This window comes from Rhopilema esculentum, chromosome 20 (assembly GCF_057945365.1).
Source record: "Rhopilema esculentum isolate cy_ngs chromosome 20, ASM5794536v1, whole genome shotgun sequence".
In the NCBI taxonomy this organism is placed as follows: Eukaryota; Metazoa; Cnidaria; class Scyphozoa; order Rhizostomeae; family Rhizostomatidae; genus Rhopilema; species Rhopilema esculentum.
In genome coordinates, this window is record NC_142834.1 from 8,369,078 (window position 1) to 8,396,134 (window position 27,057).

Genomic DNA, 27,057 nt, shown 5'->3' on the forward strand with positions numbered 1-27,057 from the left:
CTCAATTCAAGTGACTCATAAAGTGACTCAGACTGAGAACAGTAACTCAGACTAAGAAAAATGACTCAATCTAAGGACAGTGACTTAGACTTAGAAAAGAGACTAAATCTAAAAACAAAGACTTGAGCTGAAAAAGTAGACTCAATCTAAGAACAGCGAGTGAGACTAAGAAAAGTAAACCAAGCCAAGAACAATGATTCAGCCTAAGAATTTTGATTTGATCTAAAAACAGTAAGTCATTTGAGAAAAGTGACTTGATTAAAGTATAATGAGTCATTCTAAAAATGATGGCTCAACTGAGACTAGTTACTTCATCTAAAAGTAGTAACTTAATCTGCGATCTCTCTCATATTTGATCTCCTTTGTCGGTAAAAATCTAATTTCATCAGCGAGGATTAGTGCTTGCTCAAACTTTACGAGCTTCAAGGTTGCATGACAAGGTTAATAGAAGATTGACTTTATTAACAATATGCTCTGAAGAACAAAAATATTTTATAAATTAATGTGAATGAAGATGTTTGCAATTAATTCAACTAGATTCAGTCTACTGTGGAAACTTTATAATAGTATTCAGTGTTGTCTCTGGAATTTATTTTGTTGATGTAAGCAGTATTAACTTTTGCATATATTTTCAATTTGATTAATAGAAAATAATTGAAAATTTATTAAGAATTGATGTGTTATAAGTATGTTTTCATTTTTTTAATGGCTAAAAATTATTTGCTATAGGCATCTAAGGCTAGGCATTATCCTGTTTTAGCAACAGAAATCGGATCAATGCAAGTAAATCAGTTGTTTTGGAGTAAACTTTGAAATACCTGTAGAATTCGATCTAAATGTTCATTTGAAGCTAATCATGTCGATTAGTTGTTTTAACAGTAAATTAAAAAAATGCTTGCATCATTTGCTGGTCAAAAAGCAGGACTTTTGTTGAAAGGAATCAATTTAAAATCGATAAAGTCGACCAATTGCATAAAAATAGCCATATAAAGAACGTCAGAAATGTTTACCAGTTTCAGGCAGTTGTCTTCTTGAGAAAGGAACTTTTAGAAACCCTCCCAGATGGTGCAGCAATGAGAACTAGGTACAAATGTCTGTAAACATGTGTTCCTTCATTGCTTTGAACTTGAAATTTAATTTTTATGCGAAAAATTGGATCTTAGAGGAATCATTAAATACTTTTTCATTTAGGATCAGTGAATTGCCACCTCAACCGGCTGTGGTGTCGAAGAGCTTCAACAAGAAGGTGAGAATAGTCTGGCCAGAAATGCCTGCATTTCCTGTCTCGTCTTTGGTTTGCTATGAATAAGAGTAATTTTAGTTACTTTAATTGGGAACTATACCTGATATAAGTTTTTCTGCTCTTTAAGTTTGTGAAAGTTCTTGCAAATCGGTATTAAATAGGGTTTGAGAATGATTCTCTAATTAAAGTAAAAAACATGGAACTCTCTGAGAAGATAGAAGGAGTACTTTCGTCTTTCCATCGCAGATCTGAGGATATCTAAAAGACAAACCATCCACGTATCATTGTTTTAAGTTTGTTCCAGTGCAAACCCGGATATAATGCTTTGTCCCATTTTAGTCATTAAGCAATGTTTTTCTGTTTCATGTGAATGGTGCAGATTTTTTTTCTGTATTTTCTAAAAAACTCTTTTTGTACACTTTTGAAATACAAAACCAAATGTTAAGTAAACGGATTTATTAGAAAGTCTTCAACAGTTGTGTAAATTTTGTATAATGATAAAGTCAGCATCTATTATCTGTACAAGGGGAAATTGAAACATTTTATAAGCTTTAGCTGTTGTCAAATTGATTGCCAGTTGGTCATTTTGGTAAAAATCAGTAAACGAACCCAACATTTAACGAGACAAACAGTTGTAAATAACCCACGAGCGCATGCGGGCAAGGAGTTGCATTCATCTGGTTGCTGGTAACAACATTACGACTTCCTGACTTGTCGACTTCTCGTATGGCCTTTTAATATGTCTGTCCTCTGATCTATATTGTTTCTTTGATCGTTATGAATAAATTCTAAAAGGGTAAAGGTTTAAAAGGGTACATCAAACGAGTCGTTTTTCATCTCCTGATGATTAGTGTTCCATTGTTTGTAGGCTACTCGAAGCCTGCACGTTTTTAAACATTAGACTTTAGAAATTCCGGTAGGAAATTTGAAAGTCATGAAATATTAAAGAAAGGTCTCATCAATGGAAAACAGACTAATTAAAGATTTAGAAGACTAAAAAAACAGACATATGCAACGGAGAAAGTGCACGTAGAAGAAGCATTTGTCGTTCTGTGATTGAGTAAATTAAGGAGCACCACCTACGACTAAGCTGGCCTTAGTTCAAAAGATTCCAGTGCATCATAGCATCGATCTGTATCCAGAGAGATGGCCGCAGATGTAAATATTAACCAAGACCTATTGGAAACTTTTTATCAGGTTTTTTTATTCAATTAATCCACGCGCTTTTAACCAGACCGCAAAACAACTAGAACTCAAGAAAATTGTAACCCACTTATAGACATCCCGACTTTGTAACTGCGGTCTGAAGGGATTTGGACGGCGATTTAATGTGATTTTTGTAGCTGTTTTCTCTTATGGCATTTGATTTTTGATAAACAAAGCAGCAGGGATGCTACTAAAGGTCTAAAGTCCCTAGGCTACCTTTTACGACAGTTGATTCAACTGCGATGTTAAATGAAATATTTATGGTCAATCATTGATTCTGCTTATCAATTTACAATCGCACATTAAAAATGCAATCAATTATCTCAAGAATCAAATTTAAGTCTCAATAGGTGTGTACCTGTGTATGCGGCCATGAAGATGTTAGTGTCAGGGGTTTTAATGTGATATAGATTGATTTATATTACATAATACAACAACGCAGTAAGCAGCTTGATACAAAAAGATGTGGTATATTATCTGTTGTTCTATATAATTTCATAATAATATAATACACTTTCATATTATAGTATGATACAATATGATTAAGTATAAAATGATTTCAGATAATATAATATGATTTCAGATAATATAGTATAATATGATATAGTATAATATAATAAAATATAATAAAATATAATATAATATAATATAATATAATATAATATAATATAATATAATATAATATAATATAATATAATATAATATAATATAATATAATATAATATAATATAATATAATATAATATAATATAATATAATATAATATAATATAATATAATATAATATAATATAATATAATATAATATAATATAATATAATATAATATAATATAATATAATATAATATAATATAATATAATATAATATAATATAATATAATATAATATAATATAATATAATATAATATAATATAATCAAATATAATATAATATAATATAATATAATATAATGTAATGTAATGTAATGTAATGTAATGTAATGTAATGTAATGTAATGTAATGTAATGTAATGTAATGTAATTTAATTACTATAATGTTATATAACATAACATAACATAACATAACATAACATAACATAACATAACATAACATAACATAACATAACATAACATAACATAACATAACATAACATAACATAACATAACATAACATAACATAACATAACATAACATAACATAACATAACACAACATAACACAACATAACACAACAAAACACAACATAACACAACATAACACAACATAACACAACATAACACAACATAACACAACATAATATAATTTACTGGACAGGATATATATTTTCAGCGTAGGTAGTTTGTAAATTAAGGGACTTGTTTTTAGAAGCGTTAGAAAGCATATATGCTTGAGCTCTTCGTGTATTTAGAACTTAAAGAGCCTTTTATAGAGAAATCTATAGCTCAATTGGTAGCATAAACTTGTATATTCAGTATAAGAAACAGTCAAGGATTTCAGGACACCAAGAAACCAGTCCATTTGAAACTGCTATTTGAACTTTCCGGTCTTCAAAGACGATCGTTGCTTTCATGCACTCATTTTCTACAAGAGCCTGTGTATGAAAATCTACCTCTAAGATGACCATAGTACTGATCACCGTCAACCTCTCTAAAATGCTCTAAAGCTGCTCTAAAAAGAATATTTTAAAGATGGGACGAAAACTTTTTCCTTTGACGATTAGATACCAATTTTTTGACTCAATTAGAAGTGATAATAGAAAGAAATCCTTGTGGCTGATAAGTTTTAAATATCATGCTATCTTATGTTTCTTTTTTGGTTCTAAAAACAGGGTCTCTAGCAGTTGGTACTAGAGAAACCAATAATCAACCAAAAATTTCGAAACTAGTAACTAATGTCGTGTCTGGTTTGTCTTAGAAACAATCGGCGTAACTGAATAATGATCAACTGCAAATTAGCGATCGCAGCTGATGGAACAGAGTCAGTTAGAAACCTTTTTATTCGTATAATTTTTTGCCTTTGTCTCACTGACGAGACCTTGACCTAGATCAGGAAAAACAATCAACTAGAATTGATGTTGGATGTTTCAGAAGATCCTGTATTACATCATGATCTAAAGTACCATCCTCTTTAATCTGATATGGCAATCACATGACATGAAGAAGTATCAGACCGCAGTATCTTGATCTCCATCAGCAGATCCTTATGTACGTCTACTTCAATCTGAAAATAATCGAATTGAAAATAAATGCTACCACACAACAGTTCTGAAATAAGATTGTCTTTTAACGAGGTCTTCAGTCTTGATAACAAATTAAGCAATGTCATTGGGAACAAAGTACACAATCGTTTTGTAGCCTTTACCACTTGTTAAATTAGACAACAATATTAAATAAAGTGAATTTCTTTATCCAATACTGTCGCATCTGGGCTAAGTTGGCATTGTAATACCATTGTGGCCTTCCGTTAATTACAACGGTCACAGCCAGTGAGGGCCCTTCGTCAGCAAGAATTTCAAACTACTCTGGACAACAAATTGACCTGTCAAAGGAAATTTCCAGACAATGGTCAATTTGTCCTGTTTATATCTTCAAAATACCGTGATGCATTTGGAAACAAACTTGAAAACTTTAAAAGACTACACCACGAATATAGCTAAATTGCTATTAGTGGATAAAAACTTATTTCATTGACAAAGAATATCCATTTTGTTGCCTTGTCGGCTTCAAGTTCAAGCCTTAGTGGCTTTTCCTCTTTCCAGTATGTATTAATTCCAGAATATTCTGATCGTATTTGGGAATTTTATTGTACTTGTTCTTCGGTTCTGCCAAATGCGCTGTCTATTTCTTGACCGACTGGTTTTGACTGCGTAGGTTTTATTCAATTTTCTGGCACCAAGTTAGTGAAGAATTGGGGGTAGGGGGAGCTTGCCCTGCAAAGGGTGTCTTTGCAAAGGGTGTCTTTGCAAAGGGTGTCAGTGGAAGGGCGTCCTTCTTGAAGTAAATGAGTCCGTAATGTCAGAAATTGCTTTAAAAGGATCATTGATTGAACCATTGTAGATGACAATATCATATCTTAGAATTTTCAATTAGCGCGGCACGAAGAGGGTTTTGTGTGTCAAGTTGTTCTCCAATTGCTGTGCTCTGTCTAGTCTTCCATATCTTTTTATGCTTTTGCTGCTGTTTTGCTGTCTGTCATTTAAGACTTTGTTCTCGATCGCGACTAATATGGTTTCTTCTGCAAAAGAGTACTTTTCATTACTTATCTTTGTTTCTAGGATTTTTTTTGTTTAATTAACAGTATTGGGTGAATTTTTTTTCAGAGTGCACCAAATTTTGAATATGGTAATAGGCATTGTGCTTTTTTACTTGTTGCTAAATAGAAACATGTCCCCTTTTATTGTGAAAGGTATCCATGAAAAAGCCATAACGACAGAGAGTTCCATCTTGACATTTTTATAGCAAAGCAAAATCATGATTAACTGAACATAAACACTGATAACTATTTTTTTGCAATTTTTTGTTGACTGAAGAATGTACGTGGTTAATATTCAAAGTTCAGCTTCTGCAGAATGAACTTTAAGCCATCCCTCGACCATGTTAATCACGCATTGTGTTTCATGATTTGTTCAAACCGGCCTTTATGTTTTGAAATTTTCCCTTCGTTTCAGCAGCAGCCTAATTATTATAATTTTTGTTTGCTGAATTTTTTTACTAAAGGAAGTTGCTACCTGATTTCAATTTGCACTTTCATAATTTAGGATATTGTTCGGGCATCTGATGTCAGAGTATCCAGTCGAGAAAACGCGTCCCAGGTCACCTTAAAGAAGCACCACACAATTTACAACAGTTTCAAAGGAGAGGTATGTTGTCTTGCAGTTCTTTTTAAGGCGTTTTGTCTATAGGCCCTACTTTTACCCAGAAAACTCGAAAAAACTCCAATTATGTCATTTACGACATACATGTTCCAACCTCGTTACCCGGCGCAAAGTGCTGTCTAGCGTATATGGAAGTGGTAGTCAGTTAACGGTGAACATTTTGTTTGCCAGCTCCTTAAAGACGATACGATACGAAAGAGTCGAAAGAAGCGGGAACGTACGAAAATCGTATAGCATAAATGTGATGTGCGCCACTGATAAACTAATTTTTGGAGTCATTTCTTCCAATGACAGCATTTGAGAAGTCTTAAAATGTCCTTCAAGGTAGAATGTCTCCTTGCCATTACTTTTTCTTCCCAAGAAAACCTGAAATACGCGCTCGTGCCAGCTTACCCTAAAAAAGAAGGGCGAATTAAAGGGAAACACGGAAGAGATAAAAGAGAGGCAACACATTTTGGAATTAATGAATCGTCAACTGGTCCTGTAGCCTCGTGTTCGTTGTTGTTGATTCCAGTTGCCATCGACCTCTATCTCATATCACTGATTTCACTGATTTTCTGATTTGAAGCTCTGTGTTTCTGGCTCAAAACCTTTTGATGTGCTGTCTAACTAAGCTAAATTTTGTGGACTCATTTCCTATGATTATTTGAGTCTTGCTAACCATCAAAACAAGGATTGCTTTATAGCTTAATTGCTTCATGTATCAATCTGATTCATAGATATTCTCTTTCACTGACCTTACTCTGCAGACACTAAGGACTAGCAAATATTTGGCTCTGCGCATTACCTTAAAGTCCAAGTACCTGATTTTTTTATAAGCAAGTTAATCATCTACCGCAATACCTAAAAGCATGATTGTTATGGAAATCGAAAAATACGTTAAATAGATTTTCGCTAATATAGCTGTCACAGGCCCCTCTTTCAATCCTATTCAATCAAAGACGCTCTTTTGCTGTTGAAAATAACAAAATATTGACCAACTATTGATATATTTTCTCGAAATTTTTTTGCATCCATTCTGTTCATCCTGATCTACAATCTTCCCATTCTTATATTTCTCTTGCTTTGTGCTGTTTTTTAATCTTGACAGTTTTCCATGTCAGCAATGTCTTATCGTCATGACCTTTTATCGGTGCATCAAGAGCCCTAGAAAAATGTATTCAGCCAAGTGTTCTGTGTTGACCTTGTGTAGTATCAAGATTGAGACTTATTTATATTTAAATTCATAAATCAGTATCGGTTCACTTGGTGCAAAGAGCTACGTTAATTTTGTACGAGTACCGTTCTTGGATACGCCCATTGAACCTTGCATTTCGATTAGAATATAATTATTTTGACACTACGACCAGCTGGCTGTGATATTAAAATCAGCGCGTTATGGAGAGATATTTAAAGCGAAGTGCAGCTGCGGAGAATCTTATGAAGTCGAAACAGAGGAGAAGCGCCGCCAGTTTTTCAGAAGTCATATGTTTGACGCCAGAGCGGACTCTCAAGAGGACCAGCATGGATCAGACTCTTGACCAACAATAAACAGGTAACGAATATTTTATACACTGCTTATCTTTTTTTCAAGTATTTTAAATATAATATATGATGGCGTTGGGTTATATCTAACGGTAATTTTCATATCGAACTTGAATTTGGAAGCTTCTATGCGATCCATGTGCTGTTAGTAAAGGTTTTTGCCATTGTACTGCACCGTAGATGCGCGTAGCTGGGATTGATACTTCATTTCGCATTTGTGCCAAATAGTCTGAATTGATTTATGTAGATGACATGATCGGGGTCATCTTTAATTGTGTTTATATACGCGGTAATTTTTTAATGAGTAATTTTTGAGTAGCTATAATAAAGCTTGTGTTTCCCAAATATAACCCTGTTATCACAAGAATTTGAAGCAAGTGATTCAACAGACAAAATGCGACTGTTGTGCTATGATATTCATCCCTCGGAAAATTTTGAGCTGGTTTAAATCATCACCCATAAACAGGTCATAGACAGAGTTTTTGAGCTGTAAATTAAAATGCACTTTGCTACGTTTCAAAATGATTCCTAGAGATGAATGTTGTTTTGATCTACGGTAAACAGTCGTATAATCAACTCGATGTGTGAAGTTGTGAATGTCTACTTTTGATGTCTTGATTTTGGTTCTGTTTTGTTTCCAACCTCTTCTTGGCTGTCATGCAAGAAGGCTCATTGTTAATCAAGCAAGGATGCTTTTATTTATGTTTATCAAATCTGTTGGACTGTTTGATATCCAGGAACTAGCATCTATGCCCAATTATACCAAATCATAAAAAACACCATTAAACGCCGTAGCTAGCAAACTGTACTTAATCATTGGTTATCTGAAGTTGTCGTGTACTGTTGAGCCAAATGAATCATGTTTGTTTTCTTGTGCTGTCTACATTTAACTTTTTGTCTCTCTTTATCTTCCATTGTATCCAGCAAGCAGCTTAACTTCCTGTAGATGCAAAGTTATTTTGGAATTTTGCATGGTTTTTTCATCAGGTTATTTGGTGTGTAATTAGCACATAATTGCTTTGGGCTTTGTTGGCATTTACGTTATGTAAAGTTTCACCAAGTCGATGCCGCTGCTTATTTATGTCCGCTCTGTACAATGAATTTTGGTTGTGCAAATCTTGCTTTTGGAACTTTCTACCATTCTAAGCTTTTTTATCTGTTAAACTGAAGTTTGAATAGTAATGTCAACAATTGTTCTATCTAAAACTTTTTAGAGGTTGGCGTTTAAGATAGTGATTCTTGCACAACCTAAGTCTTTGATGGCTACATGGAAACTCCCTATACCACTTTGATAATTTCAGATAACTAGCCTGTCTTAAAGTGCGAATCCAAGCCCTGGAAAAATTTTACTGTTTCTATAAAGGTGTTTCTTGATTACTGTAATGCAAACTTCTCTTGAAAAACCAGATTTCTTGTATAGAATAGGAAGGCCCTAAGTTGCTATTCCGAGTTTCACGCTTAATGCCACCATCAGTCTTCCGCTCTCTGTAATTCCAGGCGTAGGAATCACGAGGTGTGGTCACAGCGAGTGGAAGGACAGGACACTGCTCGATAAGCATAAGTTTCTCACTGTCCTTAAAACTACCTTCGGATGCTAGGTAGAAACAAATACATTACGCTTCAGATAAATATATCTGTTTATACATAATAATGTTTTACGGAATCAAAGAAATATGACACTATTTGCTTCCTGTCTCCGTGCATCTAACGACAAACATATAGCTGCTTGTTATGTGTAAGCTGTTTGAAAAGGAGACTTCTCATTATACACACACTTATATCCACATTCGCTCTATAGTGTGAATCTATTTATCATTCTAAGACCATCTAGTGCTCATATATTTTTTTTACTAACTTAGTATTGTCTCATCCAATCAGCCACTAAAGAGTTCTTAAAGCTTTTTGCTTTTAGATTCGTGTTCCATAGAAGTACGGAACATAATATTATGCCTTATGTAAAGCTTCGTTTCGGGTCTGAAGTTTCTAGTTTGTTTTTGACGGTGATGTAATGAGTTCCGTCATTCATTTGATCTGACGAAAGAATGCTGTCTGATGAAAAAGTGTCTAAGTGCCAAAATCATTGTTGCCAGCCTTGTAGCAGCAATCTGTCTAGCCAAAGCTTCAAATTTTGCAATCTTTGGTTCGTTCAATTGCTATTTTTTAATAAATTCAATCAAAAATATCATATGTTGGATAGTTTCAGTGATTACACTACCACAACCAGTTTCTTGTTCTAGCAAAGAAAGACCAAGACCATTCAGTTCAGACACGTTAGTAATCCTTACAAATGCATCTATTTTGTCCTGCTTCAATCTTTGATGGTTGCGTTTATGTTAGTATATCATTTTAATAAAGAGCCTGCCGGATATTGTTTGCTAAACGAGAGACATAACATGATCCTTGCGAACACAAGTGTTCCAAAAACCATCACGACGTTACGACGGTTAGTACAAAGTCTAGTCTTATTAGAATTAAAACGATTTGGTCACTAATATTTTGTCAACGTTAAACATTGTCCGATTGTCTAATCGTCGGATTCTATACTGAGATACAATTCTAGACAAAATTCAATATTATTGATGCGTTTCTTTAATTGTTTACATTTCGAGAGCAATTGACCATTTAGTCTTATCTTGTAGCGATTAGGATTTCGGGTTTAAGATTTTCATAATTATGTTTTAATTTATATCTGTAACAATTAACATCTGTTAAGCCTGAAGATTTAAACTCCGACCCCCATTGAGCGAATTCCAAAATCAAACAACGGCATGTTTCATTGCAGCCACTTATCCTACCTTTTCACTGCTTAAATAGTGCCCTTGGCGACATGAAATCCTTTTTAGGCTCTTACAATCTTAAGCACTAACCTTATCAGTGATTCAGTGAACAACTCTTAGGCTCATAATGGTTTTCATTATCAATAAAACACATGCCATGAAAGATATTTTAGTCTTTTCTTTGTATTTTCTTTTGACTACTCGTTGATATTTTCTCATTGGTCTACCTTTTGTTTGTGTAAGTCCCGCTCACTTCTGGCTCTCCTGTGAACTTCACTTATTGTTCTGTCTCTTTCGATTATGTGCTGGGGACTGTGTTTGGACCACTTTGGTTATTCGGTCTTTTTGTCAGTTTCTTGTCGCTGGGATAAGCTGGTCCTTTGAGTCGATGCTATCAGCGGTAGATCTTTGATTGTCCTTAAAAGCGGGTCTATTGTCAATGGTACTTTAGTGGAGCAGCTATTGATGGTTTTTGTGCTGGTATTTTTGTCGCAAACAGCGCCAGTTCAAGAAGGCAGAGGCTCCTTACAATGGCAACGGCGTCAAAGTCAAACCACACCAGGTTTGGCTGTGGACCTTTACAAAGACACAGAGGTGTTCTTGTTAATTGCACTCATGGTAATCATTTGATTAAGTTTATTTATAAAACATCCATCTCTGTACGGAAGTGATTTTTTGCAGATAATTGTTTGTAGCTCTTTGTTTCAATTAAGATAGACGAACATTTTACGATAATAGAATGCCCATTTTTGTTTCAGTATTTAGCAATGCAAGGGAAAATTGCAGCCATTCTTTTGTTCATTTTTCATAACTATCATTTATTGTCATGGCTGTCTGCATATTTTGCTATATCTTTGCCGAAGATTTAAATCAAAGTAGACCCTGCTAAAAATCTTGCTTTCTGACATTTTTATATGAAAACGATTTTATCCTAGATTTCCGTGTGTCATATACTTTAGAAAATGAACGGTTTCCTTTTAAAAAGGCCTTTTCTCTTTCACCGAAGACAGACTATGGGTCTATCTGCAAGGCAGCTGTGCGTGGTTAACTATCAATTAAGTCATTTCATTTATTTTCGGTCAATATTTTCTGTTGATACCATACTTTAAAATGACTGTTTCAAAGTAGTTTTAAACTAAATCTTCCTTGGTAAGAAAGCATTATAATTTGAACTCTGCCGCTAATTTGTCTCTCTAATAAAAGATGGGCAAGAAAAAGGATGAGCTTAGGCTTGTAATGAGTGTTTCTACTAATGATAATGAGATCTTGCTCGAGATTGGTTGTTGCCTGGTAAAGAGGAAATCGTGGTTTCACGCGTCGATCTTTGACTGTAGTTCAATTTCTTTTCGTATTTCTTATGGTTTTCATTGATAATAAACAAGAAAGAGAGCTTTACTTTAATTTTTTTCATTTTTGAATGAACTTAAGCGGCGGTTTCATAGCAGGTTTCCACGTGGCATTTGTTTCTGGGTATTCATAACTCATTTTCCCCATCGCACCATTTCGTTTTATACATTTTGTTTCACACGGTGACATTTGTTCAAAGATTTTTTGATCTATTTTCTCATTATCTGTTTTTATCTATTTTCTATTCGATATTTTCTTAGGTATATTGTAATTGAAGTATCACTAATTTCTTTTTATAAATTTGACATTCTCTTAATTCTCTGACAGTTGAAACATACTTGTATGCTTGTACTGACACAAATCCAATATAGGTAGTTTTATCTTCGTATTTATGCTCATTGCAACATTCACAGAATCCAGCGGACAGCCTATCCTGCGGTTCTTCCTTCTTGCACACAATCCAATATATCACCCTTAAATTAGCGAATTTATTTATTTAACTTATTTAACTTATCTAAATATTCTCTTCTTTATTATTATCATTTCTTTTGATTATATTGTAACTCAGAATATAAATCTATTGAATCATCGAGAACTTTTATGTTTTATTTTTGCAAAAAAGTTATTGAAAAGAAAACTTTTCATTTTCTTGGGTTATTAATCTTTCTATAGACGGAAATAAAGTGCTATAATCGAATAAATAAAAAGCCAGTGAGTTGCTGAACTCACCTGAAGATCAAGCAAGGACTTTTTTTAAAAGATATAAGTTGTTGCTGCTTTGTAACTTATTTATAGAAAGAAAGTGATAAGCAAAATAGGTCTTATAACGGTGTATAAATTGTCTTTTTGTCTCTTTAAAAAATTGTTATAATTGTTTGTTTTACTCAAAGCAGAAAACAATCAAATGAAAAATATCTAATCAAAGATCAGAGAAACTCATTGATAAAATGAGCACAGCCTCTTACTCTAAAGAACACTTTTTGTGCATTTTTCAAATTATGCACAAACTAACAACTTGGATATATGGATACATATAGAATAAATCATGGATATATGGATGGATACTAATAAATCAACTTGGACTTTATCAGCCCAGGATACTTGCAATGTTAGATTTCTCTCTGCATACTGTGTTTCTAGAGAAAAAAACAATCTTTCTTGGTTCGACCTTTTATATAAAACTTTATGCTTAACACTAAACCACCCTGCTCCAAGTAAGGGAGATGTCTCAATGCATTTTATTTTTAAATTGGTTCAAGCTTCTTTATCATGAAAGCTTCTACCACTTACTGATTTTTATTTTCTCATTTCTTTCTGCTCTTATTTTGGCAGTTGAAGTCTCTATATCTTTATTATGTTTCTTTATGCTTTTAGTATTTTGATACTTTTTATTATTTGATACTATCATATTTGAATCTCCAAACAACTCTTTGATATTTGTCCACAAATATCAGAGCTACACATTAGATAGATAAGCTGAATCTAAAGCTTGGTAACCGATTTTACCAATATTCGATATTATTTCAGGCTTCGTGTTATTTGTGAAATAGAAATACAGTTGCCTATCCTTTTTCATTCAATATTCAACTTCTTATTACCGTCATCTTGAAAAACATTAGTTTTATGCAGCTTTGCCACTTATTTTCCGCCTTCCTTGTGGTTATTTGTGAATTTTCAAATCCTAAAATGGCGGGCGACATTATAAACAACTCTCATAGATGAATTATTGTTAGGAAAGTAAAAATTCTTTAGATTTGGCAGATGTAATATAACAGGAGCTATTTAAATTTTTTTTCCACTCCAGTTAATTCTGATATTTTAGGAAACTGGAATATTAACAAAATCACTTCCAATGCAGTTCTCGTATTTCCACCCTGTCAGCCTCGTTCGCAAGCTCTCAAAGGCAAAAATGTAAAGCTTTAGCGTTAAAGTACCTTTAAATTATCGCATGGGCTCTTTTCTTTTACCTACGTTCATTCAAATGTTATGCTGTTAGTTAGGATATAGGCACGCTGACTGTCTATGTTACCATTATGTTTGCAACGTAAATGTATATGACGGTTTGTGCGCGCTATAATTATGAATGACCCTGTAAAGCTGTAAAATTGTCCCTGTATCACAATTTGGACATTAAAGCATATTTGTTGTCTTTAAAATCCTGTTGTCTTTACACTTTTATTTGTTTTACTTCTTTTTGCTTTTCAAAGTATTGGTCTAAAGGATGTTTCTTAAGAGGTATGGTCACTGGTACTAGTTATAAATAAATTCACTCATCCTTCACATTTCATGTCTCAAAGTTTTAAGATCTTGGCCCTCTTTGTTTACAAAAGATTGACATTGTAAGGAAAATTCAGCCTTTATTTGAACATACCCAATGGAAAATTTAAACAACAAATGGGAAAGCCGATTTCTGATGGGCATTCAGTAACTGTTTCAATGTATGGGCCAATTAGGAATAATTACTTATGTAAGCGATCAGTGTTAACTGAGGAAATTGTCTACCATTGCAAATGTCTTCTTAGAGTGGACACATGAATTTAAGCTGCTGTTAATCCGCTGAAAGGTATTTCGCGCTAGTGAGAAAATATTGCAACTTACAGGAAAGTTCAACAAGAAGTAACAAACAATACCAAATTTACCGGCAAGTCAGGCAGCTATCTTCTGTGTAACTTCACCGATTTTTGGCGCGAGTTTTTGTTACCTAGCGTTGTGAGACTACTTATTTCGAAGCGACTTTCTTCCTGTAATTGGTGAGTTGCATCTATATGTTGTTGATACAATTAACAGAATTCAATGCTTGCTTGCTTTCTTCCTTCGGTGTCATAGCCAAACTCTGTCTCAAATGTATAATGTTTACATTCCTGCGAGCTACTCAGAGACTGAGGCGAGCGGTAACGGCTCATTGATCTCGCGAGCACTTTGCAACCCTGTCCCTTTTGAATTTGCAACAGAAATATGGCTGCAGATTCGTGGGAACATCTTCAACGCAAGTGAGTTAGCTTTCCCTTTCTTTGTTGTTCTTCAATTATGATATAAGTCTGTTAAGCCATAGCGCTTTATAACCCATAGGCAAGTCACACATTCTGCTATGTCAGCTTGACGCAGTTATATGTGTCGCTTTTCAATGTAACCTGGCACATCTCCAGTAGACTGCTCTTTGCTGCTATTTGCATTCATGATGAACATGTTCAAACATTGTGTTATTTAACACATAACTATTGACCAAACTTTCATTAGATCCATTTGCTGTTTTTCCGTAACCATTTATAGAAAACAAATAAAACTTCACTTATGCCGTTTTCTTGAAATACCTAAGTAATTGCAAAAGTATTTGTCAAAGCGCATTTGGATCCCTAAAAAGTGATTAAGATTGATCGAACTGTTATTTTTGTGAAAAGATAGAGACAGAGAATCGCTTGGTTTAGAAAAGATTTTGGTTTAAAAATCTTATTGCCCAAGTTGAGATGCCGGTTCAATTTTACCTATATATGCTCCGAAATTCTTTAAGCGCATTTCAAGTTATCGATTTATTCCATCATTGCTACAGCTATATTTTGAAATTGTCTCATAACCTTCAAAGCACTCATTACAATCTATGCGACCTTCAATAAGGACTTTTGCAGGAATAAAACATTTGAAAATATCTCCAATTCATCACAAGTACAGATTTGCGAACCTCAGTCTCGTTTTTGCTTTGCATTCTTTACAAACTTTGCCAAAAAACTCGACAGGGGAAATCAACCCCCTCTTCTATTATAACTTTATTTTAACTTGAAGCTGAAATGGCCAGTGCAAATTGTCTTAGTATCAGATCACTCCAGGTCAGTTCTTTAAGTGCATTAACGAAGAGCTAATTCTTTTCTACAACATTAATATCAAAGAAGAATAAATGAATTAGTTCCATCATGTCATTTTTATTTCTTCACTTTCATTTCAGGTTTAGTTCTTTATATTAGCATAAACTTTTAAATGCTTTCTTGCAACCCAGTAAACGTTAATTTCCAAAGTGAGGAAATTAGATCATTTCTTTACGATGAAAGTTGAAAGCTACATAATCGTTATAGATCTACAATTATATATATATATAAAAAGTCCTTTTTTACTTTTTTGGCCCTTCTTAAACTTAAATCACTCCAGCTGGGCTTGCTTATAGATCTCTTATATAAACACGTGTTTTATATTTGAATAATGACAAATATATCTTTTCTGTATTTTTATTAGCTTCTTAACTCTGTATTTTAAATATTTAGACGAAATGGTTTTTTAAACTTCAGTATAGTTCTACTCATTCTCGCATTGTAATGATGCCATATCATGCTTTCGACGCTGTTATCTTTGAAAGTTATTCAATTTTTCTTTGTTTTAAAGACTTTTACAAAATCAAATGCAATGAGAATAACAGTGAATATTGCCTCTATCCATGCTTTAAACTGCACACATTCTAAGACATTCTTTATGTTATCAAGAAAATGTTCTATGATATAACGTTAGTTTTTCGCAATCGCTTTTACACCAGTTTCTATAAAATGAAGATTTTATGCTTTCAAGCTATGACCTGATCACAAGTCAACCAGCCTATTTGCTAAACAGCTTAATCAAAACCTTTTTGTAACTAAGCATTCAAATTTGAATCTGATTGGCTGCCTGTTCACTTTGATATTTTTCTATCTCTTACATATATGTCCTAATCGATTCTATTGCATGTTGCTGTTTAATTGAGTCTCTTCGAAAACCTCAAGGACCATAGTAGGAATCTATCTCAAATTCTTAATTGCCTATATTCCTGTTGCACGCCTGTCCTTGTTGGAATAGTTTATATGAAGCGCTTTTGATGCTAGCAATCTTTGTGGTGGCTCTAATATGCAATATATCATGCTCATTTTTAGATCACTTCACAACTTCTCTTTTTTGAAAAGTCCTTTTTATTCAATTAAGCTACCGAAGAGGTAACTCCTTTTTCTCTAACAGTAACAAATTATACGCTGTCGAAAAATTGTTTCGTTTGTTATTTATTATTATAATCCAAACGGCTACTGCAGTTAACGATCAGTGATCTGTAGATTTTGATGAAATTGTAATGAATTTACTCTCGATAGAGGTAGCAATAACTGAAGAGTTATTTGATTTAAATCAGTTTTGTTCTAAAGGATAACTCTGTTATGAATGGTCATAGTATTTTGTCAAACGTCGAAAATGAACCGCAGAGAAAAGTAAAGGAATTTCGTAGCATGTTTATCACTCTATCTGACTGTTTGGTGTTTAAATATTTTTTCAAACGCTGCTCAGTCAGATGTAAAGTCCCGTTGCTCTATTTCTCTTTAAACTTCAACTAAGCATTGTCGGCCGGGCTCTTACTAAAGCGATATAACAAAAATGAAACACATTTATGCTTAACTTGTCTACAAAATTCCCATGGTCCAAACTATGATCTTTGTCCACGCAAATTGATAAGTTTGTACTTGATGTTTCATTTGTAGCAATTTGGCGGTTACAGTTTGCTGGTAATTTTTATCAGTTTATTCTATCTATTGCAAGAGTATTCTTAATTTTTTTTGAGTGAACGGCTTGATGCTGCAACGCGTGCTTGCGGATTGTGTAGGTTGCAATTTATCGTTAGTCCTCTTCCCAACTTAAAAACAAGGCTGCAAATAATTTATCAGCCGCTTTGATATTCTACTTCAAGGCACGATGATCCAATAGAAGCTTGATATGTTTAGATGCTTAGATATAATAATCATTTGGCTATTTATATTGAATAGTCTGTATTACACAATTAGTTTGCGTTCTATTCCAGTTGACACTACACGCTCTACATGTTCAAGCAATAAGGCTTTATTGTTTCCTATTTATTAAACAACTTCCTTGAGAAGTTTATCCATGAAAGGTCGAGGCAGTGTGAGAGAGTATAATCATAACGTGCCTATAAAAAGTGCCTCCAAATTGACAATTGAACGCGGCTTCACTGTCTGCATTTTCTATAAAGTTCATTCTTGTATTAGTTCTGTATTCAAACACTCGACAGTCTAGTTATAATCAAGAGATGCAGCCTTTTTAAAATTCTTCTCAACTATTTATTGCCATATCAAATCTATGTTTGATCAGGGTTACCTCGTTATCTGTCCCGTAATTATCTAAATACTAGTTTGAATACCTCGTTTTCTCTGGGAACTCACTTTACTATAAGATGAACCAAAAACAGCTGAAAATAATCATGATATGCTACTGTCAATTATTTGAAACAATACCAAAATCTGATTTCCTTCAAAGCTTTACCTCTCATAGACAAATTTCAGACCAAACAAAGATTCAATACGAACTGTTGCTTATAAAAACAACAACAGCTGAAATATTCATCAACTTATCATTTCCGTGGCAGAACTTACCATATACCAAGATCGACGATATCTTTGTATCAGTATAACCATTTAAAATCAATGTGATCTTTTGGTTTTGGATATATGTTTGCAATGGCTGTCACTGGTTTCTAAGAGATATTTTGTGCCTTTCATAAGGACTATATTCTTTTATAGCTTTTATAAGATAACGAATATATCCTTAGATCGTTGTGGTGTGCCAAGAAATGTAGCGAATGAAATTCTGTAGTTTTAAAAAGTTTATCATTTGCCTACTGCTTTTGTTATCTTGTCGCTCAACTATTGTAGGTGAGCTAAAAGGTAAGACATCGCAAAAGCAAAATTGCTTTTCTTGTTGCAATTTGAAGAGCATTTTCTTCATAGGTATTCATATGAAATAATTCCAATTTTAAAAGCTTTCAAAACTTCAGACAGATCTTAAATAGTCATTTCTTAACTCTTTCAAACGTATTCAAGACTTTGTCTTTGCGGAATCTTTAAATTGCCGCACCTACTTTTAACTGACATGACTTAAATTGAAAATCCAGTTTAAGTGGATTTTGACAACCCTGTCCATACGCCAATCCAAAGTCAGTTATGAGAAAGAGTCAGGAAATTATAAATTGAACCACGAGGGTTGAAAAGAATCTTGCTTGATGCTCGTGTGGAAAAGTCAAAGTTTTGAATCCGTTTATTCGTTTGGTTGGTTGCGAGCTCAAGTTAAACATCTACTTTGTTTTTTGTATCAAGTATCAGAACTAATAACAGGCAAATCCTTTCATAAAAAGGAGTATGAAACTAAGTAGTAAAGCTGCTTTAAACCCTTGTTCTATTCTTAGTTGCTCACAGGGACACAGCTCTATAAGTAGTAGTTTACAGTTTCCCTGATATCTCATAATTTCAGATTCACAGACTTATATTTTCAGCTGAATGCCGTAATAGAAGCTTAGCTAAAGATGTACAGTACCCTGGACAGTGTTCTTTATATCAGGGTTTATTTTAACGTGCAGCGATAACCAATTTGTGCAGTAATAAATCGTTATTGTAACTCAAATTTTGCGCAGTGATGTAACTAAAATAAAGAGATTTGGCATTGAAAAACAAAATTGAAGCAACTGTCAGTAGACACATAACAGTAGCAGTGATCATAATCTATAAAATCTCTTTGAAATTTGTTCAGTATCTAAAACCTATCGAGATTTTTCATAATCCATTTTGTTTAATGGGTGTGGTCATGAAAATTTTCAAAAGGTGACACCCAAATTTTTAAAAGTTTTGAATTTGTGCAGTGATAAAAAATTCCTTAAAATAAACTCTGCTTCATATTGATTCGTCAAAACGACCATCTTTCGATCTAAATAGCTCGAAAATATTGAACCAAACCGAAATTTTATTTGGTAAAGTGAAACGGTTGGTTTTTTCATGGTTTTACAGCAAAGTTTGTTTTAAATTATAAATAAAGGATAGAAAGACTGATCTTGTAGTGTCAATCGCCCCATCACAGGAATGGAAAGTATGAAGTACATGCATCGGAAAGAATGTTTAAAAGGCAGTAAAATTTTGCAAAATCTTAATTTAAACACAATAGTCAGGATACTGGTGCAAAGGAAAATACTACAATTCTCTCCTGAAAAATATTTATTTTTTATTTTTGATAGACAAGGGAATGAAATTAAGGATTTTGGTATCTGGCATTGCCAAGGTGAAGAATAAAATAACATGAAATTGTTTAGAGTAATGCCATTTTCTTTAACGTGACTTTCAATCGAATGCCCGCGTGGGTTTTGACGAGATGGCTCAACACCGGATCTGACTTTATCTGAAATAAGTTAAAAGCTCTGATTCACACGAATGATGATCTTTTGATGCAGACAATTCCATGCAAATGGTTTCTAATACACTTTTTCTTTCCGCGAGAATTTGATCTTAAAATTTTCTTATCTTTTTTACGTTTTAGTATTTTTGTTATTTGCTTATGAATTTAGTGAATTTGAAGCCCAAGCTAAGAACAATCTTTGAGTTGTATAGCCAGGTTTTTTTCTCTAGTTTCTTATTGAAAACGTTTAACACTGGGATTCTTTTTTGCCCGAGGCAAAGAGGCTTAACTTCGTCTTATTAACAGGATGCAAACAGGATGTGTTAAGATGTGGCACAAAAATGATCTTTTTCTTGCCCAATATCAATTGGAATTGATTGGGAATTGAAATAGATTCTGTATTATGAAATTTCTTTTTCAGTTACACAAATGTTTATGATAGTTATGAGGCATTTACATTATTTATTCAGTTATCAGTTTATCCTAAAATTATTTGACAACCGCTTATCTTGCGAAACAGTATGCTCTTTTCTTAATATTTCTAAAGTCTGTTTTCTCGTTGCAATGAAAGCAAAGATGGAGGGCGTTAGTAGGATGACCTTGCTGTAAATCTAAATCAGAATTGTCAATTCAGCCAGATATTTTTCTTTGAAAACTCATAAGGTAGATTTGTGCGTTTGTAAATAAAGAAAATCTTTATAGAAAGCATAATTAATGATACATTAGTCAAATCTCAAAATATTTGAACATTCTACGATCTTTCAATTAAAATCATTGTATGTTAGTGATACCTTATGCAGCCTGATTAGGGCATTTCTGAATGCAGAAGTAAGGTTGATCTAACAAACCAACTTATAAAAATTATCTGTGATTACGAAATACCATGAAGTATTCCTATCATCGATAAAGTCAATTTACAGCTTTGTAATAAAATGTTTAGTGGCAAAGATCCTTGTAAAAATCATGAAAGAAGTGACTCCTGCAGAAATCATCATACCTGGCGTCGATTCTCCACAGATTTCCTTCCAATGAAGATCTGTTGTTAGATCCTTTGTGAAATTGAATATCGTAAACATCATGAACATATTCATGTTGTTTACCCTCCTGTCATAAAGTGCTCGATGCCGTTTAGGTAGAGCTGTAAACGCATTAAATGCAAAGAACAGTTCTAAAGTTGCTGCCTTGAGTTAGACGCTTATTGAGGTCATCAGGCAACGATCGCGTTTCATGAACACTAAACATAAGGTTTACTGTATCAAAAACCAATCGATGTATCAAAAAAAATTTGTCATCATTGATGGTTCTGATGGTAATGAATATTTTCTAGTTTATTATCTTCGTGATTGAAGATTTTTTAATTACTTCGAGCGCCCTAGAAATTTTCCGTGCCTATTTTTGTTCAAAGTTTACTGTTTTATAAAGCATTAAAATTTATTGTTTCATAATCTTTTTCTGAAGTCTCATTCATTCATAACCAATTATTCTTCAATACCTCTTTTACCTTCCCAGTTTTCTCTCTAATACCTTATTTTACGCTTCTTTGCCAACGCAATTAGTTAAACTGCTTTTCAAAAATTTTGGAAACATGTTTTATAAGGATTTTTGAGCACAGTTTGCATTCAAGATCTATGGAATAAAACAGTTGTTAATTTAGCTGTAATTGATCATTAAAAACATTTTTGGCAATTACCTTCAGTTAATTTTAGAAGATAATTGACCTAAGGCTTCGAAGTGCTTTCTGTCATTTCGTATCATATTTCGTTTACTTCAGGATAAATCAAAGCATTTTAATCACTTTTGGATTCAGAAGAAGTAGCCATATCGTGGCGCTGCCATTGAAGCATCCAGCAAGCACATCAAGATGCAGTAGAAATGTCTAGGTTTATTTGTCGCTGCGCATTATTCTCCCATCGAATGATCCTCTGAGCACAAAAGAATGCTGTCTTATATAATCATATCGGCGAAATTCCCTTGTAAAATACAATCACTTTACCCAACGGGCAGTTTGATCTTTTTGAATCCTTTTTGCAGATAGATTGTTCAAAATCGTCATATGCTAAGAATAGATGCGTTAAAACTAAATATGTAGAGATGTTGCACCTTAAGTTAAAAACAATCATTCGAATATCAGATAATTATTTTCAGGTTTGAACACCCAAAAATTTATCAAATCAGATTTGCAAAATGTATAAGAAAGTTGTTGTTCGTTTAAGAATTTTAGACAACCTTATCTTTACTGTGGTTACCACGATAATTTAAATGTTTTGCCATATCTCTGAGCCAAACAAGAGACCAGACAGCTTGTTTTGACTTATTAAACCAACTATCAAACATCAAATTGCGTATTCAAAATTAGTTATCTTTTTAGTTGAATTTCGGTTTACTGTATGTTTTTTAAAGGTGTTGGGTGACCGGTGCCCTCACTTTTCCCAAGAATTTCACTGCGCTGTCGGGACATACTGCCTAACCACGCTACCCACCATTTCTATTTTTGGCACCCGAGAATCAATCACCCATTCGAAATTTTAAGTCGCCTATCATTAAACAAATTTCCAATAGGTATTAAGTTCAATTTATATTAAGAGTGTGTTGTATACAACTTCAAATGGATGTCAACAAAGTTTGAAACGCATTGGCTGGTATTGCCATGGTTGCTTGCTTGCATAACATTTTGACACTTCACGCTCTAACCATAAAGCTGTATGAAAGGATTCGACCCAAGCTAGAGTTGTGGAATGGAGAATTAAGTGATTAGTCACTGCTGGTATTTTACAGGAAGCTATTGATCCTTGCATTGTTGAAGTAATTTCTTGGCAGACGGCTCTTTGAGGAGCATGACATGTAACCACGAAAATCAATAGATATTATTCGCTTACTTGGAACTATGCTGCCAAATAGAATCTAAAGAGTCATTGCTAGGTTTTGATTTTCTGTAGCTTTGGGTTTCCTTGCATGTTGTTAGTTTTCTTATCAGTGCCTACTTTGTTTTCTTGGTGAACGGCCATGAAATGTTAGAAATTTATTGCCAAAAAATCCTCTTAGAAAAAAAGACAATTTTAGAAATGAGTCAGTTGAATTGCAGGTCAAATCAATTAACCAATCAAATCTACGCGATCACCTGTCGATTTTGATAATGCAAACAAATGTAGGTTTTGAGTGCTTTGGATTCTGATACAACCACAGTGCGTCTATTATTCTCTTTGAACTGAATCGAAAACTGTATGTATTTTGAATCGATATGAAACAAGCTTTGAGCTTGCTAAAGCACAGTGAAAACAAGCATCAAGCACAGCAGTTGTACGTAAACTTCCATTAGCACCTACACAAACTTCTTCTTAATTATTATCTATGCATATATTAAGAATCTTGCAATATCAAGGAAAGGCAAGATATTGAAATCTAATTACACTTGAGACAGTTTTTGTTGATCCAATAGTCAAATTAAAGCAGTAAGTCATTCTTGGTGCTTTTCTTTTGCTGTGAAAAGTGGCATTCTTTCATCAAAGTAAAATTGTCATTTTTACTTTAATGAGCACCAGCTGCAGAATTGATTGATTGCCAGCTAATCTAAGCAGACAAAAGTCACAAAGTTCTATAATTAAGCAAGTTTATAATTGCAAATCCTGCACATAGTTTATTGTTGATAATTGTCACAATGAAGAACAAACTTTGGCAATACTCCTCTGCCTCCTATTATTTGCTAGCTTCGATAAATATTTAACTTTTTTGCTGCTCAAACTCTGTCTTGTCTTTCATAGCAATTTTTTGCTGTCATTTCATTCAGTTTATTTCTAAGTAGACTGTTAGAATTCTTTCCTATGCACCACTAGTCAAGGAAACATTTTTCAGCTCTTGAAGATGACGTCATAGACGGCTGTTTCTGTGTTAGTTTTTAGTTGTGTATGCAGAGACTTGCAGAGTTAGTTCTTCTTTGCCAAATATGGATGTAAAAAGAAGGCGGTATCCCGGTTCTGCTTTGCATCACAAGTGCAGCATAGTTAAGGCCCCACATTGCTAAATCTTCACAAGAGTGACAACAATCTGCCTATTCTGCTGAAGTATCTTCTCGTGCAATGCAAACAGCTTCTACAAATGCTATCACGTCGGATCATACCTGACTGAGGAACTTCATTTAAACTATTTGTAAACTGTGGCCGACACAATATCTTCATCTATCCAGTTTACACTTTTTAACAAGAAATATTTGTTTAAATATTCATAATAGTTACCTTTTAAGTGAAATTCTAGAGATAATGCTTTTAATATTCAATTAATCAACTTTTCTCAATATAGAAGCGATCTTTTAACTGCCTTTGAGTCGACTGTTTGAAGTTGTATCGTCTTCGAAGCAGCATTTCCTGTCGTCGGTCCTCTTTCATCTGACAGGCTATCTAGGGCAACATCTTTTGTTTATATCTCGTGTACCATGGTCTGTTGATAACGCTACAGTGTAGGTTCTATGTTGTAGAAAGAATACGTCGGCTACTTTTTCAAGCTCTGATACTCCTGCCTTTAAGAACTTTGCTACCGGACAGGAAAGGAAAACGGACGCCCTTTTACTTGTTGTCGGATCTGTATTGAGGTTTTCTGATTGCTATTTTGAAAAGAAGTTTTAATTATGAGCATAAAAGTATGAGACAAGTATAAAACATATATACAAATATTTCGAAGCACAATGTATTGCTTTTTTGAGGTTACAATGTATGTGAATTTTATCATATCTTTGGTGACTTTCTCGTTGTGTAGTTTCCACTTACAGTTTTAAAACTTTCACAGTTCTTTCAATAAAAGTTACTTCTTGCTAATAATATGCAACTTAAGGTTCAGAAATCATTATTTGTCAATAATGGAACATCTTTTTTCACAGAATATTATCAATATTAATCTCTTTGTGACCTTGCAGCCATTTTCTAGAGCTTCGTTCACTTGCTGATTTTGCTATTTCATTCAGCTTTTTAAAAATTAAACTGGTCGATTCATGTTGTCTGTATTAGCAAATTCTACATCACTACTAAGAAGATACCGACCTTAGTTTTTACTCATTACAGATTGTACATCCTGTGCTCTAGACTTGGAAGAACTACTCGTTCTTATACTTTCATGCACCAAGGGGATTCTTTTGCATAATGTATGCATTCAGGGCTTGTTTCAGTATATTTTGGGGCTTACTTTCATTCGTTAACACAAACAAGAAATGGCTTTTGCCAAATTTTCATTGGCTAAAAGAAAATCATCACATGGCAATTAGTTTGGTTGGCTAGTTTAAGTTGTTTGCAATTACATTCTTTTGCATGGAAAATACCATCATTTGATATATAGTCTCAAAACGCTTTTGATCTGATACTTTTCTTGTGAATTCAGGCAATGAAGGATATCTGGCTTAAATTTGAGCCTTTCCATCTCCTCCTGTGTGGCCGTTATTTTTCAATAGCGTCCACTATCAAACATAAGGTGTCAAATCTAAATTTCCTTGGTGTCAAACGTTAACAAAAGATGATTTCTGCAACATAGAGCTATTTTTATCTAATTCATTAATAACTGATTTAGCTTCAGGGTATTATAGACGCTATCATTGGCACGTGTCTGCTGTAAAGCACCCCAATTGCAAGCTGGGTCGATAGGAGATGAACAAAAAGCGGTCCGAAACCTTTGTGGTTTTAGCTGTCATTGATTCGTGCCTTGTTAAACGGAAACGTAAAGAACCAATGTTTTAGAATCAGCCTTTCAAGGGAAAGTGCATTCATTTCAGGCAGTTCAAGTGAAAAGTAAGCGATTTTCTGGTTATTCGACATGGGTCTGTCTGTATGCGCCTTACATGATTAATTCTAGAGAACGGGCTAAGAAAAGCTCACTTTGCGTTTCACAATGGTGAATTGAATTGAATACGATGAATATATCTTTGCGCTTTTTATACAAGTCTGTTAATGTATTTATGGACAAAGCATCCAGTTTGCCGATACCTTCAAGAAAATTTTCAATTCCAGAGAAATGATAAACTTCCTGTGAGGCTTTTTATCATTTCTATGAAGGTAAAATACGATTTTATTCTAAATTTATAATCACACTCTGCACTTTGCATAATGTTGTAAATTATCTTCCCTTGTGAAACAGTTTTAGGCCGTGCTTGAAATACCAATGCTAATTACTTACTTTTTTTTCTATTGTTCGTAATTTTGCCGGGGTGTATGCGCCACAGAAAATATGTCACACGTTTAGTCGTTCAATGGGAATGCCGCCATTGGTCGTGTCCAGCCATTAAATTTGTGCGTATCTTATCAGCCTGAAGTATTCTGGTAGCAAGTATGATTCTTTTACCCTTCAGAGCAAGAAAGTTTGGATACACGAGGCAGGTTTATATATCAAATTTGACATGTTGGTTTACGCTTTTGCAGTGTGCATTTTATCTATTGCAGTTTAATAAATATCAAAACAACAGGGAATTCGTCAGGCAAAAGCTTTTTCATTGCTCTCCTGGCTGGAAATATTTAATAGTTCTCTCATATCATTTTTAAATTTGATAAACTTTGATATCAGATTAAAGCCATGCTAACATTGTTTGAGCTCAAGTGGCCTCGTACTCTTTATACACCTCTGCTTGCTTTATCGCTTGCGTTTGCCAGATTCGTGGTGTTCAACTGAGACCTGCCTTAATTACTTGGAAGATAATAAACCCTTGGTAACCGTTTCTGTTACATATGGTGATTTCTTTAATGAAAAATAACAAAATAGGCGCTGATACTTTTGCATAATCTTGAAGTTGTTTATCTTAAGGCTATCCCGGATTCAATAAAATCTAAAAAGGCAAAAATGTATCAAATGTAGAAAAATTTAGTTTAGTTATTGTGAAATAAAAAAAAGATAGATTGTCTTTAAGCGTTGTTTGCTGCTAGATTTGATAATGCTGGAAAATGCCAGATCTTTATGCATCAAGATATTCGTGCTA

At 33.7% G+C, this 27,057-nt stretch overlaps 2 protein-coding genes across 3 annotated transcripts in view; both read left to right on the plus strand.

Annotated features, from left to right (window-relative positions):
* LOC135687151 (uncharacterized) overlaps positions 1 to 27,057 on the plus strand; it is a 102,080-nt gene that overhangs the window by 18,641 nt on the left and 56,382 nt on the right. For both annotated transcript variants that reach the window (XM_065203645.2, XM_065203644.2), the window contains exons 20-21: positions 1,192 to 1,246; positions 6,181 to 6,282. In XM_065203645.2, coding sequence (XP_065059717.2) covers positions 1,192 to 1,246; positions 6,181 to 6,282 — 157 coding nt within the window. The remainder of the gene's footprint in view (positions 1 to 1,191; positions 1,247 to 6,180; positions 6,283 to 27,057) is intronic.
* LOC148957849 (uncharacterized) overlaps positions 13,224 to 27,057 on the plus strand; it is a 42,236-nt gene continuing 28,402 nt past the window's right edge. Inside the window, exon 1 of the mRNA XM_089114361.1 lies at positions 13,224 to 14,935. Within this exon, the coding sequence (XP_088970487.1) occupies positions 14,788 to 14,935 (148 nt within the window). The 5' untranslated portion in view covers positions 13,224 to 14,787. The remainder of the gene's footprint in view (positions 14,936 to 27,057) is intronic.